General features: G+C 48.1%; 1 protein-coding gene across 7 annotated transcripts in view; it reads left to right on the top strand.

The window, feature by feature from the left end:
- The window catches only part of LOC132388337 (NACHT, LRR and PYD domains-containing protein 3-like), a 44421-nt gene extending 35237 nt beyond the window's left edge, over positions 1 to 9184 (top strand). For all 7 annotated transcript variants that reach the window (XM_059960673.1, XM_059960671.1, XM_059960672.1 and 4 more), the window contains 6 exons: positions 2992 to 4729; positions 5540 to 5626; positions 7002 to 7172; positions 7696 to 7866; positions 8022 to 8189; positions 8354 to 9184. In XM_059960673.1, coding sequence (XP_059816656.1) covers positions 2992 to 4729; positions 5540 to 5626; positions 7002 to 7172; positions 7696 to 7866; positions 8022 to 8189; positions 8354 to 8444 — 2426 coding nt within the window. In that variant the 3' untranslated portion in view covers positions 8445 to 9184. The remainder of the gene's footprint in view (positions 1 to 2991; positions 4730 to 5539; positions 5627 to 7001; positions 7173 to 7695; positions 7867 to 8021; positions 8190 to 8353) is intronic.
- The last annotated feature ends 5472 nt before the right edge of the window (positions 9185 to 14656 follow it).

Below are 14656 nucleotides of genomic sequence, written 5' to 3'. Positions count from 1 at the left end.
TATTGACCTGCATTTTACATATACCCAATGACTTGTCTTCCTCAGCTGTCTATTGCAATGATTTCACAGATTCACTACCCGCCAGCGAAATAAATTTCTCCCAATGTGGGTCCCCGGCAGCCAGGACAGTTCACACAGTACTCAAGCATGTTAATTTTCTGTATGAGCCTCCCATGTGGGATCTTGTCAAACATCCGACTAATATTCAAGCAGAAAATATCCATGTGTAACTTCATCCATCGCCTTTGTCACCTCCTGGAGGAACTCAATCAAGTTAGCAAGAAACTACACCCCCCTTCCCCAAAGCCTCACTGCTGAACCCTAACCCACCTCAAACATTCTCTCTTTCATACTCCCATGGGGCAGAAAATATAAAAGGCTGAAGGTATGAACCGACAGCCTCAAGGACAGCTTTAATTCTGCATTTATAAGACTGTTGAATGGTCATCTACTATGTTATTATTGGCTTCTTAATAATAAATCCAATATGTATGTATGTATGCATGTATAATTGTAACATCGTTCATCTCGTCACTAATTACCACTCACATGATAACCACAATAGACATAGAGAAGTGCAGTAAGAATACAGTGTTGGTATGAACGGATTTAAGGAACAACTGCTAATAGATTATGTAATTCGATAGCAAGCCCTGGGGTAAGCAGAAATCTTTCAACATTATATTGTTTATCAAACACCGGTTGATTCTGAGACAATCCTGACGGAAGTACTCGGCCCGAAACGTCGACAGTGCCTGTTCCTGTAGATGCTGCCTGGCCTGCTGCGTTCCACCAACATTTTGTCTGTGTTGCCTGATTCTGTCCCTCGTGTGTTTAAGAGAAGTTCCTAATATATATAAAATGCAACAAATCTTTGTGAAATTTCCACAACGTCTGATGAAGCATCGGCATGAAATAATCGCCCTATTAACATCCACAGAGGAACAGCCACTGTTATAAAAATAAATGGAGGTGTATTCCAGAGCGACTTCCACAGCTCTCTGTGGTTTTGTCTAGTTGTAAACCTGCTTTCTAATTTACTGAAACGGACAAAAATCAGGTATCAAATCTGAAGAAAAAATAATAAACGAATTATACTTTGACACAGCTGTACAGGGATGATTGGAAATTAGTTGTTCTTGCATCAGTAAAGCTAAAACTATTAATTCAAATACTGGAACTAATTTCCAAAGAAACCTTATATAGTATATATAGCTATGCATGTCTGTGTGGTTCTATAAAATATTAAACTACTTGTGTAGAAATAGAAATATAAAAGAGATTAGTGAGTCACTATCGACGGGTTCAATGTCCATTCAGAGACTGGATGGCAGAGAAGTTATCCCTGAATCGTTGAGTGTGCGCCTTACTCCGATCCTGTACAGTAGTCCCCATGAACCAGACGGTGATGCAGCCAGTTACAATGCTCTGCAAGTTACACCTGTAGAAATATTCGAGTGATGTTGGAAAGTCCTGATGAAATATAGCCGCTGTTGTGCCTTCTTTTAGCTGCATCGATATATTAGGCCCAGGTTAGATACTCATAGAACATAGAACAGTACAGCACATTACAGACCCTTCGGCCCACAATGTTGTTCCGACCCTCAAACTCTGCCTCCCACATAACCCACCACATTAAATTCCTCCATATACCTGTCTAGTACTCTATTAAACTTCACCTGTGTATCTGCCTCCACCAGTGACTCAGGCCGTGCATTCCATGCACCAACCACTCACTGAGTAAAAAAACTTCCTCTAATATCCCCTTTGAACTTCCCTCCCCTTAAAGCCATGTCCTCTTGTACTGAGCAGTGGTGCCCTGGGGAAGTGGCGCTGGCTGTCCTCTCTACCTATTCGTCTTAATATCTTGTACACCTCTATCATGTCTCCTCTCATTCTCCTTCTCTCCAAAGAATAAAGCCCTAGCTCCTTTAATCTCTGATCATGATCCATACTCTCTAAACCAGGCAGTATCCTGGTGAATCTCCTCTGTACCCTTTTCAATGCTTCCATATCCTTCCTATAGTGAGGCGACCAGAAATCAGTGTGGCCTAACTGAGATCCACAATTAGCTCTAAGGTTATATTTTCATCAACGCAAGGAGGATTCAGCACTCCGGACAAGCATATGCAGTTCTGATAAAGGGTACGCATCACTGAACGGAAATAAAAGCAGAATCCATAAAAATGAAGAAATTATCATAGGAGAAGGATGTTAACCAATGGCAGAGTGTCCTGGCTTGCGTATCTAGTCATCCGGGCCGCAACGTCCATGGTCGACTCTGATAGGCGGAGGCATCATAATACAGTGCCCCACACTCCACCTGCCAGACTGATCAGTAGCAGTTGCCAAGACTTCACCACCTTCTCCACACACACGATGTACACCACTGATACGCTTATGGTCTCTGCCATTCACGGAGATTCCTTTCCATCTTTCCTCCGCTCCTCCATCACTCCATCCTCCTCCATCCATTTTCATTCTTGTCGTTCTGATGGGTTATCGATCCGGAACTTCACTGTCATTCTTCTCCAGATGCTACCCGACTTGAGTATTTCCTACATATTCTGTTCCTGTTTAGATGCAAGAGCAGTGGGCACCTCTGACGCCCCAGTGTGCAGCTTTGTCAAAATGCACAGTGTCCTGCTCTCCATATTTCCGCACCAGATCACCATTAACATCGACTGTTAATGATGCAAACAATGCTTTAAATATAGTGAAATGTTGTTGTAACATAAGTACAGTCAGGATTGAATTAGGATATCGGGGGAATGATTACCTTCACAAGTCATTAGTACCAGAATTTAAGGATTGGACATTTTCTCTCAGTTCTAGTGTCTGTGAAAATAATTTTGCTTTCTGTCCTAATTTCCATGGAAGCATTGAATTAATTCATGTAATCTCAAACACTGAATGTTGAAATGCAGTTATGATATTCTTTGTCAGTTGAACAATTTGATATATTGACAATGTTCTCTGTTCCCATGGAAGATGTTCAGCAGAAACACAAGGAGACTCTGAGGGCACAAACTGAAACACTGAGAGTGAACACGATCCTGATGAGGGAGAAGGTGAAGGTTTTCAAGCTGGTTGATCAATACGCTGAGCTCACGGTCATTTCTACTGTTCGAGATCGGACACTGGTGGAACATGAGCTGCTGGCAAGAGGCAGAGACCATGAGGAATTGAGAGAGAACCATCTCCGCCGAAAGCTGGAAAAAATCCGGACTGATCAGTTGTTCCAGAGTAGCTTTTCCCGGAGTAAATCCAAATCTGGGAGCTCGGCAGCAGTGGCTGGAGTCCCGGGGATTGGGAAAACAACAATGATACAAAAGATTGTTTATGACTGGGCCACGGGGAAAATATACCAACAGTTCCAGTTTGTATTCAGTTTCAAATTCCGGGATTTAAACACCATTAACTGCAGAATAAACCTGAAGGAACTGATTCTGGATCAGTATCCTTACTTTGGGAATATCCTGAGAGAGGTCTGGAAGAACCCAGAGGGATTGCTGTTTATATTCGACGGTTTGGATACATTCAATGACAGAATTGATTTTTCTGACAGTCGCAGAGACACAGAAACTCAGTCCACATGCACAGATCCTGAATTCAAGTGCAAGGTGTCTGACATTGTGTACAGTTTAATCCAGGGCAAGCTGCTCCCAGGGTGTTCAGTGCTGGTGACCACCCGTCCCGCTGCGTTACATTTATTGAAAAAGGCTCGGATTAGTGTCTGGGCCGAAATTCTCGGATTTGTTAGTGAGGAACGGAAGGAATATTTCATCAGGTATTTTGAAGAACATACGATGGCAGCAGCTGTTATCAAACACGTGGAAGAGAACGAGATCCTGTACACCATGAGCTACAACCCCTCCTACTGCTGGATCCTTGCTCTGGCACTGGGCCCCTTCTTCACACAAAGAGTCAGGGACCCGCAGCGAGTACCCAAGACCATCACCCAACTGTACTCCTACTATATTTACAACATCCTGAAAAACCACGGCCGTGAGATTGAGAACTCCCGCGATGTGTTTCTCAGGGTTGGTCAGATGGCCTTCAGAGGAGTGTCCGAGAAGAAGATTGTGTTTACAGATGGAGATTTGATCAAGTACAATCTGCAGTCTTCCCAGTTCCTGTCCGGGTTCCTGATGGAGCTTTTGGAGAGAGAGGATTCTGCCCGGGGCATAGTGTACACATTCCCACACCTCACCATCCAAGAGTTTGTAGCTGCAGTCGCACAATTCCTGAATCCACATCCCGGGGATATCCTGATATTCCTTACTGAAGCCCACAACACGACAGATGGGCGATTTGAAGTATTTCTCCGTTTTGTTGCTGGTCTTTCCTCCCCAATGATAGCTCGGGGCCTGGAGGAGTTTCTGGGTCCATTTACTCATGAAACAACCTGCCGGGTGATTGACTGGGTGAAGGAGGAGGTTAAACGCCAGAGTGGAAACACGAGGAGTGAATCTGGTAAAAGGAGCCTCCTGAACATATTGCACTACCTGTTTGAGTCTCAGAATCGTGGACTGGCTCAGGCCGCACTGCGATCTGTGGAAACACTTTCATTCAGTGGAATCACACTAACCCCGATTGACTGCGCGGTCCTGTCTCATGTCATCGGACTCTGTGATACAATAAAATACCTCAACCTAGAGTACTGCCACATTCAGTGTGAAGGAACCCAGCGGCTGGGACCCGGGTTGTACAAGTGCCGGGAGTTGAGGTAACTTGATTTATCTCTCACTCTGAACTGCGAAACTGTTCCATTGTGTTGTTTCAATGTAAAGTTTTTTGGGTAAAACTGTAGTAATTCAGATTGCCAAGACTTCTGACAAATGCCCAACGATGGGAGGGTTCCTTGTGAAGGGATGCTGGAGACTTCATCAGATCAGTGAACAACGGACATTAGTTTAATGGTAGTAAATCACAGGAATGGCCGTGTTTCTCCCTGCCTGTGACACGTCCATTGACAATATTCCTTCTCACTGTTACTGACACCCAGACCGACACTGACTGCAGCAGGTGGGTCAGAGATTCACACCCCCTTCCCGGTGAGGGACAAGAGACCGTCTGCAGACTGTCCCAGTGAGAAGGAAAGAAATACCATTATGAGATTGTCCTTGCCTGCCCTTCCCCGTGTGTGACTATCACCATCAGTCCACCTGTGTGACTGTGCTCACTACCAGATACCCAGACCCCACGGGCGCATCTCCTCTCCCGATTGTGGACATCAGTTCAGACCCACCCATCTCCTGCAGGATCTGTCTTCCTATCCCTTTCTCTCAGGTGGGATCACTTCCAACATCTCCCATTAATACTTACCCATTTACAAATCTTCCTCACTGTGGGAGTAAATTACTGGCATTCCGTAAATACCCTGGAGTTGGGCAGTGAGGGACATTGACAGTGACGGGAACTCCGATTAGCGATTTATTGAAGGGTTTAATGTTTCCTCAAATATCCGAGTGAGAGAAATTCCCTCAGAAACATGGCTTGAATCACTTTGATCATCAATTTGTCTGTTTCTGTTTAGACTTGGGGGGAATCAGCTGGGAGATTCAGGACTGAAACTGGTGTCTGCGGCTCTGAGGAACCCCGAGTGTAAAATACAGAAACTGCGGTAAGTACCAGACTGTGGGAGATTGTGTTTACAGTCACAGGGTGTCTGACACTGAACATTATTGTGATCAGTGAAACAAAGAAGCATAGAAAACAGACAGCGCAATACAGGCCCTTCGGCCCACAAAGCTGTGCCGAACATGTTCCTACCATAGAAATACCTAAGCATTACCCTTAGCCCTCTATTTTTCTGAGCTCCATGTAGCCATCCATGAGTCTCTTAAAGACTCTATGGTTTCCATCTCCACCAGCGATGCCGTCAGCCCATTCCACGTACTAAATAGTCTCCGTGTAAAAGAAAACTTACCCCTGACATCTCCCCTGTACCTACATCCAAGCACCTAAAAATATACCCTCTCATGCTAGCCATTTCAGCCCTGGGGAAAAGCCTCTGACTATCCACACATTCGATGCCACTGATGATCTTGTACACCTCTGTCAGGTCACTTCTCATCATCGGTTCCTCCAAGAGAAAAGGCCGAGTTCACTCAAGGTATTCTCATAAGGCATGCTCCCCAAACCAGGCAACATCCTTGTAAATCTCCTCTGCACCCTTTCTATGGTTTCCATGTCCCTCCTCTAGTGAGGCGACCAGAACTGAGCACAGCATTCCAATTGCGGTCCGAGCAAGGTCCTATATAGCAATACATTATCTCTCGGCTCTTAAACTCAATCCCACGATTAATGAAGGCCAATACACCGTATGCCTTCTTAACTACAGAGTCAATATGCGCTGCAGCTTTGGGTGTCCAATGGACTCGGACCCCAAGATCCATCTGATCCTCCACGCTGCCAAGTCTTACCATTAATACTACATTCTGCCATCACATTTAACCTACCAAAAGTAACCAACTCACATTTATCTGGGTTGAACTCCATCTGCCACTTCTCAGCCCGATTATGCATTCTATCAATGTCCCATTGTAACCTCTAACAACCTTCCACACGATCCACAACCTTTGTGGATAACCTTTGTGTCACAAGCAAACTTACTAACCCATCCCTCCACTGCCTCATCTAGGTCATTAATAATAATCACAAAGACGACGGGTCTCCCACATCTGACACTAAGCAGAGACAACTAGCCTCACACACATACTCTCTGTCTGTATTGTAAACAGATAACCTACCTCGCCTCGACCCTTTATCGCCGAAGCCCCGTTGAGCCAAAGCCTTCCTACTCTGTCTCCCGCTCCTCTGACGCTCGCTCTGTAAATCGGTCTTCCTTTTAAACTCTTCTCGCTATTCTCACTGGCCGACCTGCACAGTCGTGCTGAAGAAAAAAACATCAGTAATTGTGTTACTGATAAACAGTGGGGATTTGTACCGTCTCCTGTCTCTCTGTGTCCTTCACCCTCACTCTCTCTCATCTCCAGGCTGGACAATGTCGGTCTCACAGATTCTGGTGCCGAGGAACTCGCCTCAGCTCTCAGTACAAACCCATTACTGTCGGAGCTGGACCTGAGTTTTAATAAACTGGGAGATTCAGGAGTGAAACTGGTGTCTGTGGCTCTGAGGAATCCGGAGTGTAAAATACAGACACTGTGGTAAGTACCAGACTGTGGCAGATTGTGTTTATAGTCACTGAGTGTCTGACACTGAACATTAATGTGATCAGTAGAATCAAAGAAACATGGAAAACATACAGCACAATACAGGCCCTTCGGCCCACAAAACTGTGCCGAACATGTTCCTACCTTAGAACTACCGAAGCTTTACCTATAGCTCTCTATTTTTCTGAGCTCCATGTAGCCATCCAGGAGTCTGTTAAAGACCCTATGGTTTCTGCCTCCGCCATTCCACGCACTCGCCACTCTCTGTGTTAAAGTCTTACCCCCGACACCTCCACTGTACCTACTTAAAAATATGGTGTCTGCGGCTCTGAAGTACCGCGAGTGTAAAATACCGAAACTGGAGTAAATGCTGGACTGTGGGAGATTGTGTTTACAGTTACTGGGTGTCTGAACTGAACATTAATGTGATCAGTAATTGTGTTACTGATAAACAACGGGGATTTGTACCGTCTCCTGTCTCTCTGTGTCCTTCACCCTCACTCTCTCTCATCTCCAGGCTGACCCATGTCGGTCTCACCGATACGAGTGCCAAGGATCTCGTCTCCGCTCTCAGTACAAACCCATCACTGACGGAGCTGTACCTTAGTGATAATAAACTGGGAGATTCAGGAGTGAAACTGGTGTCTATGGCTCTGAGGAACCCGGAGTGTAAAATACAGGCTCTGCGGTAAGTACCAGACTGAGGGAGATTGCGTTTACAGTCACTGGGTGTCTGACACTGAACATTAATGTGATCAGTAATTGTGTTACTGATAAACACTGGGGATTTGTACCGTCTCCTGTCTCTCTGTGTCCTTCACCCTCACTCTCTCTCAACTCTAGTCTGGGGAGTGTCGGTCTCACAGATTCTGGTGTCGAGGATCTCGTCTCCGCTCTCAGTACAAAACCATCACTGACGTGGCTGAACTTGGGATCAAACTCGCTGACAGACCGATCTGTCCCCGCTCTCCGCCACCTCATACTGACCCTCCCGAGTCTGGAGTGGATCGGGTGAGTGTTTGTGTTAATGTTCAATGTGATAAAATATCAGCGGATCCGCGGGTTTTCTGGTGATATTTGTCTGTGAGTGTTGTTGAAACATTAACCCCGGTCCCCTGTTACTGACACTGTTGTGTAATCTGTTTATTTCACCTTTATTCCTCCATCTGTTTCAGGCTGCACTGGAATCGGTTCAGTGAGGCCGAGGGGAATAAACTGAGATCTTTGCGGGGACTCAGACCCGGACTGATAGTAGTGGATCTGTGAACATCTGGCCTTTAACCTTTATCTTACCTGGAACCCAGACCCGGACTGATGGTGGATCTGTGATCCTGTGAACATCTGAATGTGTGAACATCCCCGCTCGCGGGATGGGGACATTTTGACAGATTCCACACCCTCCATTTTAACTCCCGCCGTTACATTTAATGGCCGTGATCCAGGTGTGATTCCCAACGGTTTTAACGGAACTGGCTCCAGTCTCGCGCTGTGTGTTGTTCGTTGTGATCCTGCACTGACGTATATCTCCTCCGGTCCAGCACCAGCTTCCGCCGGATGTGCGGGTTCAAGACTCCCCCACGCGAGACCCCGGGGTATTACACAGGCAGGAAGAACCCGGGGGCGGGGCTTAGTCTGGGACACCGGTATCCCGGGGTGGGATTATCCCCGGAGAGAATCCTTTTGCTCCCTTTGCTGAGGACGGTGCATTCTGCAGCCTGGCCGATATAATGATGTTAAATGGACAAATCCCTCGGCAGTGACCCTGGATCTGCAGCGATCCCGGACACGGCCCTGAAGTGTGATTTGATAATCATCGGTTCCCCGATGCAGAGTGACGGTGAGAAACGGGACTGATTATTCAACCGGTCAATCGTTGTCGCCGGCCAGTTAATTGTGTGTGAGTGTGAGTGAGTCGGGAGCAGCTTATTTATTCCCGCACGTCAGCAGCTCACTCGTTGTTTAATTTATATTTGTCATGATGAAATCAATAAACCGCTGTAACTTTCCGTCTTGGTGTCGGACTTGAGTCACTTGAAAGGAGAAACAGTGACCTGGGGTTACAGCTGCCCCCGCACCCTGTGCACTGTAATAGTGGGTCTGAGCTCCTCAGCAGCGTATCAGAGTCTGGGTGCCCAGGATCGCATGTCCACCCTACCCCCATTGTGGCTGATTGCCCCCGCAGACAGTTAAAATCGACTGTAATGTCAGACGTGATTTCACTTGGGTCCCGAGTACGATAGGGATGGGGGAAGGCACACCGGCGTTGAGCCACATTATTCCATCATAGACTCCCGGGGTCAAACACAGAGTGAAGCTCCCTCCACACCGTCCCATCACACACTCCCGGGGTCAGACACAGTCAGATTCTCCCTCCACACCGTCCCATCACACACTCCCGGGGTCAGACACAGAGTGAATCTCCCTCCACACCGTCCCATAACACACTCCAGGGGTCAGACACAGAGTGAATCTCCCTCCACACCGTCCCATCACACACTCCCGGGGTCAGACACAGAGTGAATCTCCCTCCTCACCGTCCCATCACACACTCCCGGGGTCAGACACAGAGTGTATCTCCCTCCACACTATCCCATCACACATTCCCGGGGTCAGACACAGAGTCAATCTCCCTCCACACCGTCCCATCACACACTCCCGGGGTCAGACACAGAGTGAATCTCCCTCCACACCGTCCCATCACACACTCCCGGGGTCAGACACAGAGTGAATCTCCCTCCACACTGTCCCATCACGCACTCCCCGGGGTCAGACACAGAGTGAATCTCCCTCCACACCATCCCATGACACTCTTCTGAGGTCTGACACGGGAACAAAAAGGTCTGCAGTTCTCGAGTCAAAACAGATTACAGAGGAGACTCTCATTGTGTTCATTTTGGAACTGTAGCACAGGGAACTACACACACACACACACACACACACAGTGCACAAACCAGGAGAGGGTGGGAGGGGGCACAAACAGGCAGGGGACTACAGACGGTAATCATAACCATAGCGGTTAACAATCACATTTGACTTCTAGGTTCCAGAGGTAGACCAGAATGAAATCAAAGTTGAGGATAATTTTGCAAAGTGGGACTCCACCCCTTCCCGTCCCTCCCGTCCCTTCCCGCCCACTCACACGGACCGTGATCCCAATCAAATGTCATTCTTTCCCATTCCTTCCCACCATCCACACTCCCAATGGACCCCACCCATTTCCATTCAGTCCAACTATCCGCATTCCTAACGGGACGCACTCTGACCCATTCGCTTGCATCGTCCAAACTTCCAGTGGGCACCGCCCCTTCCCATTCGCTCCCACTATTTGCCTACCAGTGGACCCGCCCCTTCCCATTTACCCCCATCGTCTTCACCGCTTCCTATTCACTCCTGTCGTCCGATCACCCAGTGGCATCTGGCCATTCCCACCGTCTGCCTCCCAATGGAACTCCTTTCAGTTCATTTCCGACAGGAATGGGATGCTGGAAATTGTCGGGGACGCCTGAATTCTGTATTTGACAGAACTCGGAGAGGATTTAGGAAATTTGACGAGAACGCCGATGGGTTTATTAGTTACTCGGAAAGTCGAGGGTGGTGCGGATGGTGACGGCTTTGTAACACTGACGATGCTCATCTCCTGGCGGAGACGGCGGATAGGATCGGACTGAAGGACATTCGACACATCTATCTGAAGATGGCGGGGGGTGGGGTGCGTATGAGAGAGGTTTACCCTTTCCGTTTCCCCACGTCGGGAGATTCATTGCGCCCGGTTCCCTGTGTCCACGTAGCACACAGGAAGTTATACACGGCACGGTTCCCGTCCTCAAATCCCAAATTGGGAATTTTGCCAGGCAGAATTTCCGATCTCTGTCTCCGCACTGAGAGTTTTACCGCGCACCGTGTCGGGTCTCTGTATCGACACCGGGAGTATTACCGCACACGTTACCTGGTGTCTGTATCCTCCTCTCTCCACGACACTCGGAGTGATGACGCACAGGATCCGGAGATGAGGATGTCGGATGGGTCTCTATTGTTTGCGATATATTTATTATTTGTGATAAACAGTCTGCGCAATCGAGTGGAGGGTGGTCGAGAGTATCTGTCCTGCGAGGGGCTCCTGATGGAAAATGGTGACATGGGAAGGAGCGACAGAAGGATTTAGAATGGTCACTGGGGAGGGAGTGAAAGGTTGACTGAAAATGGTCTCCGCGGAGAAAGTGATGGGCTGAGTGATAATGGCCGACAGAGTGAGGCTTGTGCACTGACTGAAAATTATCACCGGGGGCGGGGAAGGTTATGTGCTGATTAACTATTGGATTCTGGATTAAAACCAGAATATAGAATTAATAACAGGGAGAGAGTGACGCGCCAATATAACATTGTCAATAGGGAGGGGGTGACGCGCGCTTTGAAAATGGTTTACATGGAGGAAGGGAGGGATGCACTGAGAGAAAATGGACGCCAGGAGGTGACAAATCCGAGGGAGTGGCGACCCGACCTGAAATAGTCTCTGATACCTTTGTTACAATGGCCGACAGGGAGAGAGTGATGGACAGACAACAGAGCAGGAGAGACGCACCGGGTAAAATGGCCGAAATGGAGTCAGTGGCATATTGAGAAGGGAGAGGGGGTAATGGGGCGATTTAAAATGACCTATTGCTCTGACATAAAATGGCCGCGGCTTCGCTTATCCTGTCTGACGGGGCAGTTTACTGTTGTGATAACTTGTTTAAATTGAACGCCGGGAAAGGAGTGGGTGAGACGGCGATTGAAAACGACCGTCAGCATCGTTAATTTTATTGATAAAAAGGAAGAGATGTGGTGACTGAATGAGACCCCGTTCGGCCGGGTCGAAACGTAACCAAGGAGGGAGCGACGCCTTGGATAAAATGAATGGCAGAGAAGGAGTGAAGGACACGTTGAATTCAAATAATCCAACCCTGCAAAATCTCATTTCAAGGCGGTAGCACCAATTTGCGGGATACTCCCGGAACTCCCGGGAGAGGTGGGATGTCTGCAATAGAGTAGCTCCTTAGCGCAAGCCAGCTAGTTTAAATAGCGTTAGCTGTGCTGATGAATGAATGACACCCGTTAAACTCACCTCAACAGTGATGTAACCCCCCATGGGCAATAGAAAATTCACTGCACTTCAGTGTAGTCTGGGGTGAAGTACGTTTTATATTTTTTTTTGGAACACTCTGCCATGGTTTCTCTTTCTCTCTCTCTCTCTCTCTCTCTCTCTCTCTCTCTCTCTCTCTCTCTCTCTCTCCCTCTCTCTCTCCTCTCTCTCCCTCTCTCTCTCTCTCTCTCTCTCTCTCTCTCTCTCTCTCTCTCTCTCTCTCTTCTCTCTCTCTCTCTCTCTCTCTCTCTCTCTCTCTCTCTCTCTCTCTCTCCCTCTCTCTCCCTCCCTCCCACCCTCCCTCCTTCCACCGTGATATTTTATATAAATTACGGGCGTCAGGGAGTCACTATCAATATACGGGAGACTCCCAGAACTTCCGAGAGAGGTGGGATCTCCGGCGCTTCACTTGAAATGGCCGCTGGAGAGGTGGGACGGCTTTGGTGGAAGTGAGCACAAGAGAGGGAGGGACGCGTTTATTTAAAATGGGCGAATCCTTGGTTAATGTGCCCGCCAGGGATGGAGTGAGACACTGACTTACAATGGCCACCGTCACATACAGAATCTATGGCGAAGGAACATGCGGTGCCCATGGATACAATCCCGGGATCGAGTGTGTTATTGATGGTAATAACAGTATTTTAATTTGTGTTTTATATAGTCTTGGGTATTGTATATATGTTTTATTTCTAATGATGTTGTCATTGAATAAACTATATATCTCAGATATTCACACATACACATATACATGTGGGTTTTGGCGAGGAGGGATGAGGGGTTTGGGAGGAAGAGGAGTGACGGGACGAGGAGTGGACTGATGAGACGGTGAGCGTGGCGAAGTCACTGACTCAATAGGGGACGGAGGCAAAGGGGCGAAAGTCCCTGACACAAACTGGTGACCGACATGGAGAAGAGAAAGACGGGGTGAGGAGGAGTGAAACGACAGGAAGGGAGAGGGAGTGATGGGACGGGGAGGGAGGGGAAGTGATTGGACGGGGAGGGAGGGAGAATAATGGGACAGGGTTGGGAGGAACAGGATGGGATGTGTGCGGGAGTGGCTTAATAGAGGAGAAAGGGTGGGTGGTGACATTTCCTTCGTAAACAAGACGGACGGCAAGAAAGGGGAAGGGTGTGCTTACACTGTGACAAAATGGCTATTAGCAGAAGGTGAAATGGAGAGTTGGAAGAGCGAGGAGGGAGAGAAAGGAGAGGAAAGATGAGGAGTTGAGATTGAATAAACAGGGAGGGGAGTGGTAGGTGAGGAAATGGGTCTGCCCCATTCTAGGAAGCTGGGAGAGCGGTTGTCAATGGTAATCATCACAAAATGGCCGCCAGCCAGGGTGAGATGTGCAGTGATAGAGGGAAGAGCGAGGGGACAGAGAGCGGAGTGTTTCAGAAGTGACGGGAGCTGAGGATGGGATAGGGCGACTCATAACATGGGAGCTGGAACTGGGGGGTTCCCACGGGGGGGGGGGGATATAACTAGCACTGTTACCCTCCTCCCCCCTTGGTCTCCAAAATCCCGCCTTGACTTTTCTCTCGGGGCCGAGTCTCAGGTCGGTCGGTCCGAATCCCTCAGGCTGTCCCGTGGAGTAGGGGGACGTGTCGTCACTCGGGCCCGTCAAAGGCAGAAGTGGGCGCCGTTTTGCCGGAGAAGACGGAGGTGAGGTCTGGCAGTGCGGGCTGGTTGGCGTGGATCACCACCATTTTCTGCAGGGTGGGGGAAAGGGAGGTGTCAGATTGAGGAGCGGAGAGGAGAAAGAGGTGAGAAGAGTAGACGAGATCCACTAACTACTCCCTCAACTTCTCTCTCCCACCCTCTGTCTCCTCTTCTCTCTCCATCTCTTTACCCCCACCTCTCTCTCTCCCAACTCTATCCTCCTCTCTCTGCACCCCTCTCCCCCACCCTTTTATTCCTTTTCTGCCTCATCTCTCTGAACAGTCTCATCCATCAGCAATAACAAGAACGATTCTCTAATTCCCTATAAATTATGAAATTAAAAGTATTATCTCGGATAAATTACCCCGTGGAAAAGACAGTGACATGCGAGTTTGCATTTGAACAATCGTTGTCAGACGAAAAATACAGATGTTGGCAACAAATTATTCTTTTTTAGGGTAGCAGTCAATCACATGTGCGGTACCGCACAGGATGGAACCCGTCTGTCACGATATAGACCGTATCGATTATGTCGATGAGATCGGGACCGGGCGTTTTATTCTTTTCTGCCGTACCCTGCGAGGTGAAATTGGGCGATGTGAGAATTATGAGGACGGGTTTTATTGTTCCCGGCGAGGTGAAATTGGGCGTTGTGGGGGAATTATGAGGACGGGTTTTATTGTTCCCGGCGAGGTGAAA

The sequence above is a fragment of the Hypanus sabinus genome, unplaced genomic scaffold, assembly GCF_030144855.1.
Source record: "Hypanus sabinus isolate sHypSab1 unplaced genomic scaffold, sHypSab1.hap1 scaffold_301, whole genome shotgun sequence".
Taxonomy (NCBI): Eukaryota; Metazoa; Chordata; class Chondrichthyes; order Myliobatiformes; family Dasyatidae; genus Hypanus; species Hypanus sabinus.
This window is presented reverse-complemented; position numbering and strand designations above follow the sequence as displayed.